The sequence below is a fragment of the Pongo abelii genome, chromosome X (assembly GCF_028885655.2).
Source record: "Pongo abelii isolate AG06213 chromosome X, NHGRI_mPonAbe1-v2.0_pri, whole genome shotgun sequence".
Taxonomy (NCBI): Eukaryota; Metazoa; Chordata; class Mammalia; order Primates; family Hominidae; genus Pongo; species Pongo abelii.
Genome location: NC_072008.2, coordinates 160,755,682 through 160,773,743, shown reverse-complemented (window position 1 = coordinate 160,773,743; position 18,062 = coordinate 160,755,682). Strand labels below are relative to the sequence as shown.

At 52.1% G+C, this 18,062-nt stretch overlaps 2 protein-coding genes across 3 annotated transcripts in view; one reads left to right on the top strand and one right to left on the bottom strand.

Annotated features, from left to right (window-relative positions):
• TEX28 (testis expressed 28) overlaps positions 1 to 3,386 on the top strand; it is a 26,605-nt gene extending 23,219 nt beyond the window's left edge. Inside the window, exons 4-5 of one of the 2 annotated variants that reach the window (XM_002832302.4) lie at positions 2,111 to 2,246; positions 2,866 to 3,386. In XM_002832302.4, coding sequence (XP_002832348.1) covers positions 2,111 to 2,246; positions 2,866 to 3,222 — 493 coding nt within the window. In that variant the 3' untranslated portion in view covers positions 3,223 to 3,386. The remainder of the gene's footprint in view (positions 1 to 2,110; positions 2,247 to 2,865) is intronic. The other variant, XM_002832303.4, reaches the window with a different exon arrangement.
• OPN1MW3 (opsin 1, medium wave sensitive 3) lies at positions 3,379 to 18,062 on the bottom strand. Its single transcript, XM_002832301.3, has 6 exons — positions 17,869 to 18,062; positions 11,647 to 11,943; positions 9,489 to 9,657; positions 7,849 to 8,014; positions 6,054 to 6,293; positions 3,379 to 3,777 (listed from the first exon to the last, which is right to left on the bottom strand). The coding sequence occupies exons 1-6, from the start codon at positions 18,023 to 18,025 to the stop codon at positions 3,667 to 3,669; spliced, it is 1,140 nt and encodes a 379-aa protein (XP_002832347.3). The 5' UTR covers positions 18,026 to 18,062; the 3' UTR covers positions 3,379 to 3,666.

Sequence of the window (18,062 nt, the reverse complement as noted above, 5' to 3'; positions counted from 1 at the left end):
CTTGAAATGCTGCGAGGAACTGGCTTTTGACAAGTTGGCTTTCAACAAATGAGCTGTCAGCTTATTCAGTGCCCAGGGGATTTCTCCATGTGGGTGTTGGTCAAGTCCTTGGAGTGGGACCGAATAGAAGTCGTCACTGTTTTCCCCATCTCTGTCAGCACCACCGTTTAGACCTCCTGCACCTGAGGCCTGCCGCCACCCTCCTGGGCCTCCTGGGGCGGCAGCCCTGCCAGTCTATGGGTTCCATCACGCTCCGGTGCCTTCTCTCTTCTACGTAAGCGGTGGTGCCAGAGCCCCCTCACTGGCCCCCTGGCCTCTGTCCTTCTGGCCTGTTTTTTGTGGTGCCAAAAGGGGAACTTCATAGAAGTTTTTAAATTATGAAGTATTTCAAGCAAAGGGAAAATGTACAGGATAACATAATTAACAGCCCCAGCTTTCTGAAATCTTAACATTTGCCATATTCACTTCAAATCTTATTTTTTTAGGAAATAAAACTTTAAAATATTCAGTTGAAGCCCTCATTACCCCTTTCCAGCACCATCTCCCTTCCTTGCTATTCTGGCCTCGCTATACTGGCCTCGCCATTCTCATTTGGGTGCTTATCTTTTCCACGCATGGTTTTATACTTTTACTACTTATATAATTATATACACAACAGGTAGTGATTGTTTTCTTTTAGAGATGGGGTCTCACTCTGCTGCCCAGGCTGGAGTGCAGTGGCGTGATGGCAGCTCACTGCAGCCTCGAACTCCTGGACTCAAGAGGTCCTCCTGCCTCAGCCTCCAGAGTAGCTGAGACTACAGGCACATGCCACCACACCCGGATATTTAAAAATTATTTTTGTAGAGACAGGGTCTCACTGTGTTGTCCAGGCTGGTCTTGAATTCCTCCTGGCCTCAAACATTCCCCTTGCCTTGGCCTCCCAAAGCGCTGGGATTGCAGCTGTGAACCACTGCACCTGGCCTGCTTGTGGTTTTTTAACAGCTCTATTGAGATATAATTTACATATTATAAAATGCACCATTTTAACTACATTTCAATGGTTTTTAGTAAATGTACCGAGTTGCACAACTATTGCCATGATTCACTTTTCTCTTTTTGTTTAAATAACAGCTCTATTGAGATATAATTCACATCCCATAAAATTCACCAATTTAAAGTATACAATTCCCTGGTTTTTAGTATATTCACAGAGTTGTTCAACCATCACCACTATCTAATTCCACAATATTCTCTTTTTTTTTTTGAGACGGAGTCTCGCTCTGTCACCCAGGCTGGAGTGCAGTGGTGTGAACTCTGCTCACTGCAAGCTCTGCCTCCCGGGTTCACGCCATTCTCCTGCCTCAGCCTCCCGAGTAGCTGGGACTACAGGCATCCGCCACCATGCCTGGCTAATTTTTTTTGTATTTTTAGTAGAGATGGGGTTTCACCGTGTTAGCCAGGATGGTCTCGATCTCCTGACCTCGTGATCCGCCCGCCTCGGCCTCCCAAAGTGCTGGGATTACAGGCGTGAGCCACCGTGCCCGGTCCTACAATATTTTCACCAGCCCCAAAGCAACCCTGTACTCATTAGCAGCCACTGCCCATCCCCCATCCCCAGCCCCTGGCACCCACTAATCTGCTTTCTGTCTCTATGGATTTGCCTATTCTGGACATTTCGTAACTAATGGAATTGTACTGGAATCTGTGGTCTTTTGTGACTTTTCAATCCTTGTAGTCACCATGTTTCTATAGCGTAACTGCAGGCTAAACTGCAGGCTAGACTTCGTGCTCAACACTGGTCCTGGGGGATTTGCGGAACAGAAGAGCACACACAGATAGTTCACACTGTCATTTCTACAACTTCTAGTCTGTGGCTATTTTTGTAAAGCTGTTACAAAAGAGTAACTACATACAAAATATATATGAATATTGGTGTGCGTGTGGCTGGTGTATGTTTGGGGTGTTCCCAGGCAGACCTGGAGTGGGAGGCAGGCTTCCCCTAGAGCCTGGGGAGGGAGGAGGAAGGCAGAAGCTGAACCCAAATCTAGTCTAGGTCAGGACCGCTCGCTGTTGGCATGAGCTCTGGGCGAGATACTGAAGGAATCTTACTTTCTCTTTTGCTCCCAAGGCAGGCATTGATGGAAGAACAGGTGAATGGTCGCCTGCAGGGACAGCTGAATGGGATTTACAACCTCAAACACAATCTGGCCTGCAGCGAAGAGAGAATGGCCTATCTATCCTATGAGAGGGCCAAGGAAATATGGGTGAGAACCTCCTGGGGGAGCCTTGTGAGAAGACTGGAGGGATGAGCGAATCTATTCTGATACCCCCAAACCAAAGCAAGACACGGGTCCTCGAGCTGCTCCCTCCTGAGGGTTCAATGGCCACACACGTTTGTTTCAGAGCTAGCAGCAGCTGATCTTTACACTCACGCTCCGCTTCCCACCATCTGGCTTAGCTGCTTTTGCCACTCTGGTGCTGCAGTGCTCACCCGTGAGCCTCTGATTCGGGAGATCTGGGGTGGAGCTGCTTCTGCTGCGGCTGCAGGTGTAGGGAGCGCCCTCTCAGAACCCCTCCTTAGACCTGGCTTCCCTCTCCTCACTTTTCCATTCCCATAGTGCCCACCCCCGTCCCTGGGTAGCTGTGTCTTGACCAGGTCCTCAGCTTCGGGAGACAGTGGATGGGAGAGTGCAGCTGGGTCAGATGAAGCTTTCCCTGTTGCTGGAGAGCCTGCGCCCTCCCCTCTGCCCTGAATGTGCTCTAGGCTCTCTGCTTCCCTCCTCGAATACCCACTCCACAGTGCTTTCTGCTCACCCCTAAGAACTCAATAAACGACCACAGCTCTGTGCTGACTTCTGGTGCGTGCATTTTCGTCTCCTGCAGGAGATCATGGAGACCTTCAAGAGCCGAATATCCAAGCTGGAGATGCTACAGCAAGTCACCCAACTGGAGGCAGCGGAGCACCTCCAAGGCCGTCCCCCGCAGATGTTGTTCAAGTTCGTGAGTCTGCTCCTCTCACTGGCAACCGTCCTCTTGGTCTTTGTCTCCACCTTGTGTGCCTGCCCCTCGTCACTGATCAGCTCACGCCTGTGCACTTGCACCATGCTGATGCTGATCGGGCTTGGGGTCCTGGCCTGGCAGAGGTGGCGTGCCATCCCTGCCACAGACTGGCAGGAATGGGTCCTCTCCAGGTGTAGACTGTACTCCAAGGACTCTGGGCCTCCAGCAGATGGACCTTAAGGGGCCAGGAGGGCCACCTGCCTTAGCTTGCTAGCTCCCTCCCTCCTCCTGGGTGTTGAGGGCATCCAGCAAGCCCTCCCCAGACAGCCCCTCCACAGCTCTTGCTTGCCGATTATGTAACCACCAGCCTGGTGAAATGGATATAGACGCCCACCTGCCTCACACTTCCGTTTTGCCAGGATCCTTTCACGCCATCGGTAGACATGAGGCTCGGGAAAACTTAAAGTCTATGAAGCGCTCTCTCCTCTTTATCCCCCTTGCACCCTCTCGAGACCCAGTGCCTACACACACAGAGGCTCAGGTGGTCCCACACTGCAGTGAAAGCCTCTGTGACTTTGTTGGTTTTGGCAAAGATAAATTACATTTATTTTACAGGGATGGAGAAGGAGTGGGAAAGGAGAGGTGGCCAAAGCCCCGGTGGGCGGGATGGGTAGGAGGCAGACCTCATGCAGGCGATACCGAGGACACAGATGAGACCTCCGTTTTGGAGGCGCTGGAGAGTTCAGAGCCATCGTCAACCTTCTTCCCGAAAAGCTGCAAGATGCAGTTTCGAAACTGGAAGGACAGAAAGTGTTATTGAGCAGAGCAGGGAAGGGTGGAGCACTGTGCTGAATGTACGTGCCCGAGCCTTCCCTTCACCCATTCCGAATCCCATGGGGGGGTGGAGGAAGGCTTGGATTATTTCTCCTTCACACACGGGGATGTCATCTGACTTAGCAGTTGATGGTGACTACACTGGGTTGAAGTGTGTCCCCCAAAAGATGTGTTCAGGTTAAGATGAGGTCACACTGGAGCAGGGTGGGCCCTAATCGAATGACTGGTGTCCTGATAAGAAAAGGAACGCTTGGACACGGACACGCAGACAGAGGGAAGAAGACCACGTGAAGATGAAGGCAGAGACTGGGGCGACACACCTTGGAGTCAAGGAACGCCAAGGACTGCCGGCAGCCTTGCAGCTGCTTCTCCCTCTCGGCCTCCATAGGGAACCTTTCCATTTGCCAACACCCTGATTTCAGACTCAAGATTTCCAGAACCCTGAGAGAATCCATTTCTGTGGTTTGAAGCCACTGAGTTTGTGGTAGTTTGTGACGGCAGCCCCACGACACTCATCCACAGTGACAGCTAAGGGGCAGTGGTGACCTGTCCCCAGACTGTCTGGTGAGCAGCTCAGAGGAATGTTAATGAAAAGGCGTGTGGTTGTCATGTTTTTTCCAGTCCATGGATCTGGGGCAAGGTGAGGCCTAGGTAATGACAATCTAGCCCCTACCTCATCTCTCCAGCCAAGCGTCTTCCGGTACCAGGAGGGGTCTGTCTTTGCTGCTTCACCCCAAAGAGATCTGGGCCATATGAATGTCTCAAATCATGTCCTGTGTCATCACTGAAGTAACCACAATGCTTTGAGGACCCAGACCAAAGGCATTTTCTAAATATTTCAGGCCTACTCTTGACTAGCTCTAACTGCCTCTATCATCAAAACTCTCAAAAATAAAAAATATAATGGTTGAAATTAATAACATAAGAAACGGGACGAACAGCAGAATCAGCTCGGCTGAAGACCTGGGAGATAGGGCTGAGGAATCCATTCAGCAGCTGCTGCTTGAGCACCCACTGTGTGCCAGACTCTGTCCTGAGCAAAATTTGCTGTCTTCATGGAACTGCGTTCCAGAAAATTCTCTCAGAATGTGGCAGGACAGGATAATTATGTGGACAGGGTAAAAGCAAAGTTCGAGGCCTGGTGAGGTCCAGAAGTGCAGACATCTGTCTAGGAGGGGGAGTTCTGGAAAGGAGAATGGAAATAATCCAGTAAAGACAGTACTTGGCAAGATAGTTTGGGATTCCAGAAACCTAAAAAAGATCCTCATGAAAGTCAGGAAACGGGGGTCAGGGATAGAACTACACTCTGGGCATCAGTGTGCTACAACGAGTTCCCGGAAATCCACTGCAGGCCTGGTCCTACTTACTGTTTAAAAGTTACCAGAGAGAATGAACCCTTAATGAACTCTGCAGACTTGGCTTGTGTGAGTCAAAGCTGAGCCAAAGGGGCTGGAGCCATTGAGTGGCTCTAAGATGGAGGAGCAAGGAAGAGCCCAGTGGAAGGGATGGACTGGGCCTGGTGAAATGGGAGGCCTCTGCACACCTTTCTGGCCACCATCAAGTCACATCATAGCTGCGCTTTAATGAAGCCTGTAACCTACAGGAGGTGGGGGGATTTAGGTGTGTGAGCAGCTTGCTGCTGAGGCCCAATATGCCAGCTAAGGAGGCTGCCTCTGGGCAGGACCACAGCACGTCCTCCCTGAACTAACCCACGAACTCGTGAAAGCTCTTGAACTCTTGGTCAGTGTAGCCAAGGAGGGCCGGCTTTTGTTCTTATAGGAAGACAAATTCCAGAGGTTATGGCTTGAAAATGGAGAGATGAAGGTTGAGAAGGGTTGAGTCTGAACAGAAGAGGGGTACACCTAGGGTGGATATACCTAGGGCTCACCAACTCCTAGAGCGTCTGAACGCCAGGAGAGCCCCTGAACCTCCGCAGCCATAGTTCTAGGGCCACCGGAAGGGAAGAGCACACGGCACACAGACGCTTTGGGAAATTCCACCCTCAGGCCGAGACTATAAAGGATTCCAGAGGGCACACCTAAGCCTTCTGCTAAGGGCCAGCTGGAGCTCTGGCTGGGGCTGGGTCACATGCTGAGACTTTCCCGGTCATTTCCCTGGAGGGTCCCCCAGATGCTCCGCGGGCTTCTTATCAGAGACATGATTCCAGGTGGGGCCATCACTGCGCCCTTCTAGGGCACACGGTATTTTGAGTGGGATCTGCTGATGGTGTTGCTTACCTGCCGGTTCATAAAGACATAGATAACGGGGTTGTAGATAGTGGCACTTTTGGCAAAGAAGGCTGGCAGGGCAGCCATCAAAGGGTGGAAGGGGTAGCCAGGGTTGGCAGCAGCAAAGCATGCGAAGAAGGCATATGGTCCCCAGCAGAAGCAGAATGCCAGGACCATCACCACCACCATGCGCGTCACTTCCTTCTCTGCCTTCTGGGTGGATTCAGACTCCTTCTGCTGCTTTGCCACCTGAGGGAGACAGGGACAGTGAGCTGGGGGTTGGGGAGCAGCAAGAGGCAGGTGACCCAGGCATAGGGAGTTGTGGGGAGGAGGAGAGGAGCCCAGCAGCCATCTTCCAGCCCTGAGTGGAGCACAGCCCGCCCCAGGCAGACATGGTGGCCTCAGGCTGGCCCTGGGGGAGTTCTAGAATTGGAGGTGGCACGCAGCTAGGCGTGGGCTAAGATGACCCCAGAGCTGGATCTAACAAGCTCCTTTGCTTCACCTGATCCTTTAACAGACTGTCCTGTCCTGCGCTCAGACCTGAGCATGGAGGCCTGATTTGATTGATCACTGGGCGTGGAGAATGAGGGAGCTAACGAGATGGAGATGGCGGGGGAGGCAAAAGCAGCGGCTGGCGGGGTGTGCGATGGGAGTGTCAGAGCAATGCATACACTTCCCTCAGGCTTCCTAGGCCAGGTTGGCCACTCTGTGGGCTAAATCCTGCCCTGGACTCACGGTGAGGCAGCTGAGGGCAGCTGTGGTGGGGTGGCTCCTTCATGCCTGCTGGGAGGAAGGAGACGAATGGCCCCCAGGCAGAGGCACTGTGGGGGAGGCCACAGAGGCCAGCCACCGCCTGCCAGGGATGAGGGACTGACGGCAGACAGATGAGTGGGGATGAGAGAGGGAGTGTGAGGGCTGGAATGCAGGGACAGCTGATACAGCAGGGCTGGGGGCACATTCTGGAGCTGGGGCTCTACCATCCCAGACTAATACAGCTGAAGCCATGGTTGGGTACCTGTGGGGCCTTCACCCCAAGGTGGCGGGCTGAGGGGTCCTTTCACAGGCTCACAGACTCCTCTAGAGAGAGCTTGGCAGGCATGCCCATCCAATTGTGGGCACAGGCAGCTTCATATAGGAAAGCCAGCACCCTGAAAGGGTTCCCACTGCTAACAGAGAGAACCAGCCTGGCTCTCCTCCCTTGCTCTGACTTCCTGCAGGGCTCCCAGTGGTAACCTAGTCTAGGGGTGGGGGGCGACGGCTGTGGCCGGGATCAGCTTCCCAGGGCAGAGGGCCAGACATAGACGGTGGAGAGTGGGTCAGGGGGGCAAATGGCACACTCGGGTCCACTCCTTGGTCGGCCCCACAGCCTATGAAAGGGACAAGGGTACTCCGGTGGCAGCCTCATAAAAACACGCCTTGATTTGCAGGTGTCACTTGCTGATGTGGCTGCTCCACTGTACTCTGTGGGAAAGGCAGCCTTTCCACCCCGGGGAGAACTGTCCAGGGTTGGGGCAAGGCAGACCTCTGTTCCCTTAGTGGACTCCTCCAGGGAGGGAGGGGCAGTGCTTTCCCGTCTCACAGAGCTGAGGACAACGGGGCTGGAGCTGAACCTGCAGCCACTGGTACAGCCCCAAAGGAATCGCCTGATTCTCATCGCTGGATCTTAGTATTTTCTTATAGGGGTAAAATCCTCTTCTCTATGGATTTTTGAAAAACTAGTTTAGGAGTCTCAGTGGACTGATTTGAGGGCAGAGCAGCTTAGGGGCAGGAGCGGGGTGAGGCCAGGAGGAATCGGGGGGCTTACGGCTCGGATGGCCAGCCACACTTGGAGATAGCAGAGCACGATGATGCTGAGTGGGGTGATGCAGCAGGTGACCATGAGGACAATCATGTAAGACTGCACCCCGGGGTACGAGCTGCCGCTGAACACATCTGGGCCGCATGAAGTCTTCAGGCCATGGGGCCAGTACCTGGAGAGAAGGGCCGGCAGCCAGTCCTGATGCGGGGGGAAGGGGTGACCCAGGACCCCTGGCCCAGGCATGGTGCTAACTCGGGTGGGGTTTGTTTTTTTAAATTGAGGTGAAATTCATGTTGCAGGAGATTACCCAAATTGCAGTGATCAATTTGGTGGCAGTCACCCCCTCTGCTTCTAGAACATTTTCATCAACCCAAAACAAAACCGTTGGGTAGGATTTTGGTTAATCTTTGTCCATTTTTAGATGTCATGCCTTTCCTCTTTTTAAAATTGTGGTAAAATACACATAACATAAAATGTACCATTATAGGCCAGGCACAATGGCTCACGCCTATAGTCCCAGCAGATTTGGAGGCAGAGGCAGGAGGATTGCTTGAGCCCAGGAGTTCAAGACTAGCCTGGAACACATAGTGAGATCTTGTCTCTACAAAAAATAAAAAAAATTAGCCAGGTGAAGTGATGCACCTGTAGGCCCAGCTCCTCAGGAAGCTGAGGTAGGAGGATCACTTGAGCCCAGGAGGTTGAGGCTGCAATGAGCCATAATTACACCACTGCACTGTGCCAGCCTGAGTGAAAGAGTGAGACCCTGTCTCAAAAAAAAAAAAAATAAGTACCATTATGACCTTTGGTGCATTCACAATGCTGTGCAACCATCTCCACTATCTGCTTCCAGAACATTTTCATCTTCCCAATCACTCCCCTTCTTTACAAAGGGATTGTGAGGTTCTGTCTTGTCCTGACCTTCTGAGAACACCCATGAAGAGCTGAGTCTTTTATCTGAGGTCAGCTAGGCCGTGACTGAAATAAAGGGCCCTGCTCACTTGGTGGCCTGGAGGATTAAATGAGATAACTCGCGGGAGAGCCTCCACCAGGGTCAGCTTGCCACACATGTTTGATAACGGGCAGCTGTGTGGGGCATGGCGGCATGAGGAGGGCGGGAGACAGAGACAGGCTTCCACAAGGTTTGTTTCCTAAAATTGTGGAACGTTCTCAAGGAAAGAACATTCCCTCTCCAAACACCACGAGAACTTATTCACGAGCTTGTCGATAAAACAGTGAAATGCTGTCCCATCCAGTCCATCCCAATCAAACATTTGAGCCACTTGCTTGGCCTGGCCAGGACATGTGCTCTGTAGGCCCAGGTGGATCTATGACCCAAGCAGCCTCTGAAAGGTGGGGGGCGGGGTGGGGCAGCATGTGCAAGAAAGAGACCTGGAATGCAAACACGCTGTGCGTTCACTGACAGCTGTGCTGATGGCTTGAGCTCCGTGTGCGCCTGTGACCTGATCGTGCTTGGGACGAATATGTTTCCAGAGGTTCGGGGACTACAGAGCCATTTCTATGTTGCAGCCACATTCATACATTGATAGACATTGCACGCTCAGAGGGGCCCAGAGAAAGGAAGTGATTTGTCTTAAGGTCACAGAGTCTGAATGTGCCCACCCCATCTTGCGCCCTCGCACCCTTACCTGCTCCAGCCAAAGATGGGCGGGGCTGTCCACACAGCAGCCCAGACCCAGGAGAAGACAATGCCCACAATGGCCAGCTTGGCATCAAATCTCACGTTGCCAAAGGGCTTGCAGACCACCATCCATCTCTCCCAGGAAATGATGGCCAGGGACCAGAGACCTGTGATCCCTATGGGGAGAGCAGACAGATGAGGGCTTTGAGCGGAAGCAAAGGTGGGAAGCAAAGCTTCCCACTGTCCTGCTTAGACCCCAAACGTCTGCACACAGAATTCAGGGCTCCACGGACTGAGGTGGAAAAAACGACTTTCTTTCCACCAACCTCGAACAGACACTGGGCATTTCCTTCCATTATGAACGTGGCAGTATTAGCAGTACCCGTGACTCGGTCAGCAAGACAGATCACAGATGTTTTCCTGTCAATTCACAGAGGTGGCAGGCTGTTTAAATATCATTTATGTTCATCACTACTCTGAAATAACAGTGGTTGTCAGACGGGATCCTGTTATTTAATACCTTAATACTGAGTGGTGTCAGTAATACGTTTAATACACGCTTTTATTTTTATTTACTTTTTGAGACAGAATCTCACTCTGTTGCCCAGGCTGAGTGCAGTGGTGCCATCATAGCTCACTGCAGCCTTGACCTCCAGAGCTCAAGCGATCCTCCCGCCTGAGCCTCCTGAGTAGCTGGGACTACTGGTGTGCCACCACGCCCAGCTGTTTTCATTTGTTGTAGAGAAGAGGTCTCACTATGTTGCCCAGGCTGGTCTCAGACTCCTGGAGGCAAGCAGTCCTCTCACCTCAGCCTCCCAAAGTGCTGGGATTAGAGGCATGAGCCTGACCAATAAATGCTTTTAACTAAAGACTATGTTACTGATGAATGTTTAATACTTTGATAACTGTATTTCAATATAATTTGCTGCCTTTGTAATCCTATGGGTCTCATTTTATGCGTTTGCAAAAATTCTTCTGAGATGGGGTCCACAGGCTTCCCAGATGGCCAAGGGCATCCGTGGACCAAAACTGGTGGGGAAGTGCTGGCTGCTTGGCACCTGACTGACCCAAGAACAGACCATGAGCAGAGGCAAGGGTGAGCGGGAGACCATGGCAGAAACGGAGACAGACGTGGGCGGAGATGCAGGGGGGCACTCAGGAAGGGCCGTGTGACCGCCGAGGCCATGCCTGCTGCAGAGAGCACTCGGACCTGGGGATGGACCTTCTCTGCCTGACCTTCCCTTGGCTCCCCTTCTAGACTGTCGGGGTAGTGCCGGGACTTGGACAAGCACTCTCTCTGGTCTGGGCCATCGTGGGTACAATTTGAGGCAGTTAACAGGGGGTGAGGTTGGGGAGGCTGCTAAGAGTGGTGGGGAGGCAAGAGCAGGAGCTGCTGCTGCTGCTGGATGTGGGGTCTCCTCCTCCTGAAATAAAGTCCCAGCTCCTGGGCGTGACGTCTGAGGCCTCTGAGACCCGGGCCTGCCCACCTCGTGTCCGGCAGCCACGGCTGCTTGGTGGTACTCTACCCACTCGAACCACAAACTGCTCCCAGCCGCTCCTCCACCACCTGCCCCAGGCCCCTTCTTGTCTGAGAGGACTGATGATGGTACTGTGTGGTCGCCGTCTGGCTATAGGGCCCCCTCCTTAGCACAGAGCCTGGCACACTGGTACCTCTCGGCCACTGTCTCCTGACCTGAGCGGAATAGTGGCCCACAGAGATATTAGTGATGGGGATGGGGAGAGGATCTGGGAATTGTGTCTCCTCCGGGAAAAGCAGATGCTGGTGAGCTGAAAGAGCAGGCATCCCTAATTGCAGGGGAGTTCTGTCCAGGGTGCCCAGAGTCCCCGCCCCCCTACTGTTCTGGGGTTGTCTGGCTCTGTATCTGTCTCCTCCCACACCAGCCCCACAGCTCCAAACTGGCTGTCCCCGGGCAGAGCCTGACTCAAGAGTAGGAACTCAGGTTATGTTTGACTCAAGGGAGCTGAATTTAATGTGAGTGTTCAGATGGAAGCCTCCAGAACCCTTCAGTATATGGATGTGAGGCACAGATGTGGAGGGAGACAGGCCTACAGGAGCGGCTGGGCCCGGGTCATCATGAGGTGGCCGGAGGGGCTTGCAGGGTGAATGAGTGGTTTCCGCTGAGCCTGGGCCCTGACTGGCTTACCACACAGGGAGACGGTGTAGCCCTCCAGGACACACATAGGATGGCCCAGCACGAAGTAGCCATAGATCTGGTTCACAACACTGATAGTGCTGGCGATGACGGTCTCTGCTAGGTCAGCGATCGCCAGGTTCACCAGGATCCAGTTCAGCGGATGGCGCAGCTTCTTGAACTTCATAGTGGCCGCCAGCACAAGCCCATTTGTGAAGACGGATGCGATGACCACAAAGATCATCCAGACACTGGTGAGGTGGTACACCCATCTGGGAGCGATGTGGTAATTCGGGCCTTCGAAGGGGTCTGGGGGCAGGAGGCAGAGGAGAGAGAGGAGCTGGGCTGCAGCACCGCCTGTCTGTACCAGTGCTGATCCCACCTCTCCCCTCCCCCTCCTGCCCTCCTGCCCTCCTGCCTTTGCAGTTGGCTCTTTCCCTCCAGCTTTGTCCATCCTCAGACAGTCTCCCCTCCATCCTGTCCCTCAAGCCAGACACCATCACCTGCTGGTCACTGGCACTGGCACCTTGAACTTAACAGAACTCCTCATCGTCTCCTCCATCTGATTCCCCACTCCCAGTGTGCAGTCACCCCACTTCCCTGCTCCCCTCTTCCCTTTGCCCCAGCCCCACCTCCTACCTCCCAGAGTCCTCTGCCCTTCCATAGACAAACGCTTTCCTTGTGTAAAGCCCAGCTCATATGCATTTGCCTTCCAGAAGCCTTTCCAGATTCCCCAGCTGGTGGCAACTCACCCCCTTGAGGGGAAGACCACTACCCACCTCTGTCACCTTCTGTCACACATAGGAGTTACTGTTCATGATGATCTGAATGTATGTGCCCCCCATAAATTCCTGTGTTGAAATCCCAACCCCCAGGGTGATGGTATTAGGAGGTGGGGCCTTTGGCAGGTCATTTAGGTCATGTGTGCAGAGCGAGTGGGGCCCTCATGAATGGGATTAGTGCCCTTATAAAAGAGGTCTTAGAAGCTGGGCATGGTGGCTCACGCCTGTAGCCCCAGCTACTCAGGAGGCCAACGTGGGAGGATCACTTGAGCCTTTGGGAACAGCCCAAATTAGCTGGGAATGGTGGCTCATGCCTGTAATCCCAGCACTTTGGGAAGCTGAGGCAGGAGGGTTGCTTGAGTCCAGGAGTTCAAATCCAACCTGGGCAACATGGCATGCCCATGTAAAAAAAATTTTTTTTAAATTAAAACTTAAAAAAAAAAAAGAGTCCCTATAGTGCTCTCTAGCTCTCTTTCTACCATGCGAGGATACAATGAGTTGTTGGCAATCTGCAGTCAGGAAGAGGGTCCTCGCCAGAGCCCACCACATTAGCACCCTGACTTCCAGCCTCCAGAGCTGTGAGAAATAAATTTGTCATTTAAAAGCCACCCAATCTATGGTGATTTCTCTTTTATTCTTTTCTTTTCTTTTCCTTTCTTTTCTTTTCTTTTTTTTTTTTTTTTCAGACAAAGTCTTGCTCTGTCACCCAGGCTGGAGTGCACTGATGTGATCTCGGGTCACCGCAACCTCCTCCTCCTGGGTTCAAGCGATTCTCCTGCCTCAGCCTCCCGAGTAGTAGCTGGGATTTACAGGCACCCACCACCACATCCAGCTAATTTTTGTACTTTTAGTAGACATGAGGTTTCACCATGTTGACCAGGCTGGTCTCAAATTCCTGACCTCAAGAGATCCTTCTGCCTTGTCCTCCCAAAGTACTGGGACTGCAGGCGTGAGCCCCCGCGCACAGCCTGGTAATTTCTTATAGCAGCCAGTACTGAGACACAAGTACAAGTCTTGTCTTTCTCACCAGAGACTGTGACTCATTCATCCTTACAGAGCGTCCAGCATACAATAGATGCTCAGAAAATAAATGAATGAAGAAATTAATCAATGAATGTGTTATGAGTTGAATTCTGTCCCCACCCAAATTCATATGTTGGAGTCCTAACCCCAATACCTCAGAATGTGACCATTTTCGGAGATAGGGTCTTTACAGAAATGGTCAAGTTTAAATGAGGTCATTAGGGTGGGCCCTAATCCAATATGACTGGTGTCCTGATTATGATTATTATATATTTAGAGATACAGTCGGCTGGGAGCGGTGGCTCACGCTTGTAATCCCAGCACTTTGGGAGGCCGAGGGGGTGGATCACTTGAGGTCAGGAGTTCAAAACCAGCCTGGCCATGGTGAAACCCCGTCTCTACTAAAAATACAAAAAAAAATTAGCCAGGTGTGGTGGCGGGTGCCTGTAGTCCCAGCTACTCAGGAGGCTGAGGCGGGAGAATCACTTGAACCCAGGAGGCAGAGGTTGCAGTGAGCTGAGATCACGCCACTGCACTCCAGCCGGGGAGACAGAACAAGACTCCGTCTCAAAAAAAAAAAAAAAAAGCAAAAAATAGAGATAGAGTCTGGCTCTGGCACCCAGGCTGGAGTACAGTGGCACAATCATAGCTCACTGCAACGTGGAACTCCTGGGCTCAAGCGATCCTCCTGCCTCAGCCTCTTGAGTATCTGGGACTACAGCCGTGCATTACCACAACGGCAATTTTTTTATTTCTGTAGAGATGGGGTCTGGCTATGTTGCTTAGGCTGGTCTCGAACTCCTGACTTCAAGTGACCCTCCCGCCTTGGCCTCCCAAGTAGCTGGGACTACAGACAAATTATTTCTCCTTTTTATTCTGTAGGAGTTTGCTAGGGCTCTACACCTTTTGTGTTGGAAGGATCTTCGTCATAACATTGTTTTTGGCAGATTACTTGAAGGGATCGCAAGCCACAGACCTGCTGCCATATGAGGCCTCATGGAGAGTCCCAAGATTTATCAAGAGATTCTTTAGCTGTGTGTTAGAAAAGCCCAACTCAAGCTAGCTTAAGAAAAATGGGGATTTCCTGGCTACGGCCAGGAGAGACAGATAAATCTCACCCCTAGCACAGCTGGATCCCACAAGGCCTCTGCTGCCCTCTGTGCACGGGCCCCATTTGTTCCTAACACAGGGAGCTTCCAGAAACCCACAGACAATGTCTGCAATCCCAATACCTGGCACTGGCTCCCCAGGAACCCCCAGTATGAGCAGTAGGGACAGACCATTGACAATTGAAGACCTGCATGGCGTCAGTCTCCGTGCAGAAGGAAGCAGAGGGGAGCAATGGGGTTGCTGATGGACCTAAGAACAGAGAACCCCCAAACTGTCGGCAGCTCTTCCCTGGGAAGTACCTCGGGTGAACTGGGGAAGAGCAGCTGAGACTGGGAGGGTTTGGGACACTCTGGCCTGCAGGCAAGTGCAAGGGGCTGGAGCAATCTAGGTGCTACGACCTCTGAAAACAAGGCAGCCAGTGCCCTTCCCTGGCAACCCTTGCAGTCCAAATTGGGCAGTGCAGGGACAAGGGGGCAAAGGAGAGAACAGGTCCCAGCAGCAGTGGGGGAGGGGACAGGAGCTGCCACTAGTGTAACTAGAGCTGGTGTCATGGCCTACCCCTCCCTCCTGAAAGTTCTGGAACTGATTTCATGAAGCAACGAGCAAGAGAATCAAAGTCAACTCCCAGGCAAAGTGATTCGAGGAAATACAGGTAGATAGGGAAGGGGCGGGGGGTGGTGGCGCAGAGAAGCCAGACTTCTTCAAATACACCTTCTTTTCTAGATTTTAATTTGAAACTTTTAACTGTTTTATTACATAATTATAAAACAAAATTTAAGTGGCCGGGGGTGGTGGCTCACACCTGTAATCCCAGCACTTTGGGAAGCCGAGGTGGGCGGATGACTTGAGGTCAGCAGTTCGAGACCAGCCTGGCCAACATGGTGAAACCCCGTCTCTACTAAAACTAAAAAAAAATCAGCTGGGCGTGGTGGTGGGCACCTGTAGTCCCACCTCCTTGGGAGGCTGAGGCAGGAGAATAGCTTGAATCCAGGAGGCGGAGGTTGCAGTGAGCTGAGATCGCGCCACTGCACTCCAGCCTGGGCGACAGAGTAAGACTGTCTCGAAAAAGTAAAATAAAATAAAACAAAATAAAAATTTAAATTTACAGAGCAGTCTCTGAAAATCAGCAACAAAAGAAATGAAGCTAAATGCATATCCACTGAGTGGCATATCACTTAGAGAGGGACTATTCTAAGGGACTTGAAACACACTGGTTTACTACACAACCTAGTGGCATACACCCTCAGGGTAAGAAGACCTGTGAAGATGTTAAGGTTTTGGTCACCAATAGGTGAAGGCAGGGTAAGGTGTCCGAATGCCGTCATTTTCCATCCCCAGTGGTTTAATTGGTCTGGGCATTGAGTTTCAGTAGCTGCCAACACCCCAGAAAAGAGACACTCTCCTTGCCAAAACACACCAACAAATCCAACCTGCCTCTGGTCAGATCCTCAGACCAACTACTAATTTACAGAAAAATCATAATGAACAACATCAGAGGGGCCTGTTAGGCTACGTCACGAACGACTTGCTTTCTTCCACAAATAAATTGCAGGGAGATAGAAAGGGAACCTCTAGATTCAAAGGTAGTCAAAAGGCATATCAATCAATCTGAGTGTGTGGACCTTATTTGAGCCCTGATTCAAGCAGACTGAAAATACGTATGACATTTTTTGAACACTACTAGGATATTTGAAGCTATTCAGGAAATATTGTTACACTTGTCGGTGTGATGATGACTTGTGGTTATGTATTGAGAAGAGCCCTTTCCTCCTAGAGGAACATAGTAAAGATTTACAGAGGGAAGGGTGTGATGTCTTGGATTTGCTTCCAAGAATCAGGAAGAAAGGGTAGTGCAGGGGTTACAGATGAAATGAGATGAAACCGTGGAAGCTGAGTGATGGGTACCGGGGTTCATTACACTCTTCCCTCTACTTTAGTAGATGCTTGAAGTTTTGTGGAAAAAAAAAACCCACCCCAACATTTGAAAAGAGTGCATTGAAGCATCATGCATTGATGAAGTCTGGGGGCATCTAGGAAGAGACTGTTGCATTGCCACCAAGGAAATTCTGGGCACAGTCATATTGAAGTCAACTGCAAGATCCTCATCCGGTTTGGTCTGGGCACTCTGTCACTAATTGGCACTCGGTCCTGGCCAGCCCACAGCGGGATATTTATTGGCAACCAAGGAGCTGGCGTGGCTTCTGGAAACCACAGCCTGCACGATGTTGTTGTTTTTTGTTTTGTTTTGTTTTGAGACAGAGTCTCACTCTGTGGCCAGGCTGGAGCACAGTGGCGTGATCTCGGCTCACTGCAACCTCCACCTCCCGGGTTCAAGCGATTCTCCTGCCTCAGCCTCCTGAGTAGCTGGGACTACAGGCATGCGCCACCAAGCCCAGCTAATTTTTGCATTTTTAATAGAGATGGGGTTTCAGTATGTTGGCCAGGATGGTCTCTATCTGTTGACCTCGTCATCTGCCCGCCTCTGCCTCCCAAAGTGCTGGGATTACAGGCGTGAGCCACTGCGCCCGGCCTGCACGATGTTCTTGAAGGCACCAAAGGAATTTGGTTTGGAGGAGGGACCCGGGGAGAGGGCCAGTAGTGGGGCGGTCAGTGGCGTCCTCAGCTTCTGTGAGGGCCTGTGTGCAAAACTTTTGGATTGGGCAACTCCCAATGGCAGAACTCGGGCTGCCCTGATGAGAGCTTTCAGCTTTCTGTTGGGCTCCAGTGCTCTCTCCCAGGATGGCTCCAAATGGAAAGACGGCCCTGGGCACCAATGCAGCCTCTTCCCCCAGAGGTGTGCAGCCAAAAGCCATGTGTCCCCATCATGGAGTTCGACAAAATGACTGCTACAGCCTTTGCCGACCCTGAAGTTCTAGAAGTTTCTTGCTCTCTGCTGCTGTCTTCCCTACCCTCCCACCTCCCTTGGGTGTGTCAGTATGTTGCCTCCTTTTGGCTTCAAATGTAAAGACAGACCCAGCTCTTCCCCAGGAAGCTGAGGGACTCCGGGGAATGAGAGGTCACTCGCTAGCAGTGAACACACTCATCTACGGGCCACAAAGGAAGAGCACATAAACTCTGCCCCGGCCATGGATTCTCAAAGGGGCTGGGAAGCCTGTGTTGCTTGAGAATGCATATTCGATATTATGGTGTCGTTCTAGATTTGGAGAGGACCCCCCAGTTCATGTCATCAGAAAAGCTATGGGAGAAAGCCTTCTCTGCTGGTGGGGACGTGCGGAAGAGAGATTCCCTTGGGCGGGGCAGGTGGGTGGCCGATGGCCCCCAGTGCAGCCACCCAGCCTCCACGGGCCTGCTGGCTCACCTCTGGTGGAGTTGCTGTTGGTGTAGGTGAAGATGCTGGACTGGGTGCTGTCCTCATAGCTGTCCTGCGGATGGCGGCCTGCGAGCCTTTGGAGGCTCCACTGCTGGGCCATGGCTATGGAAAGCCCTGTCCCCGACGGCAGCCAGCCCTGGCGCATCACCTGAGGGTCACGGCGCTTTATACTGGCCTGTGGG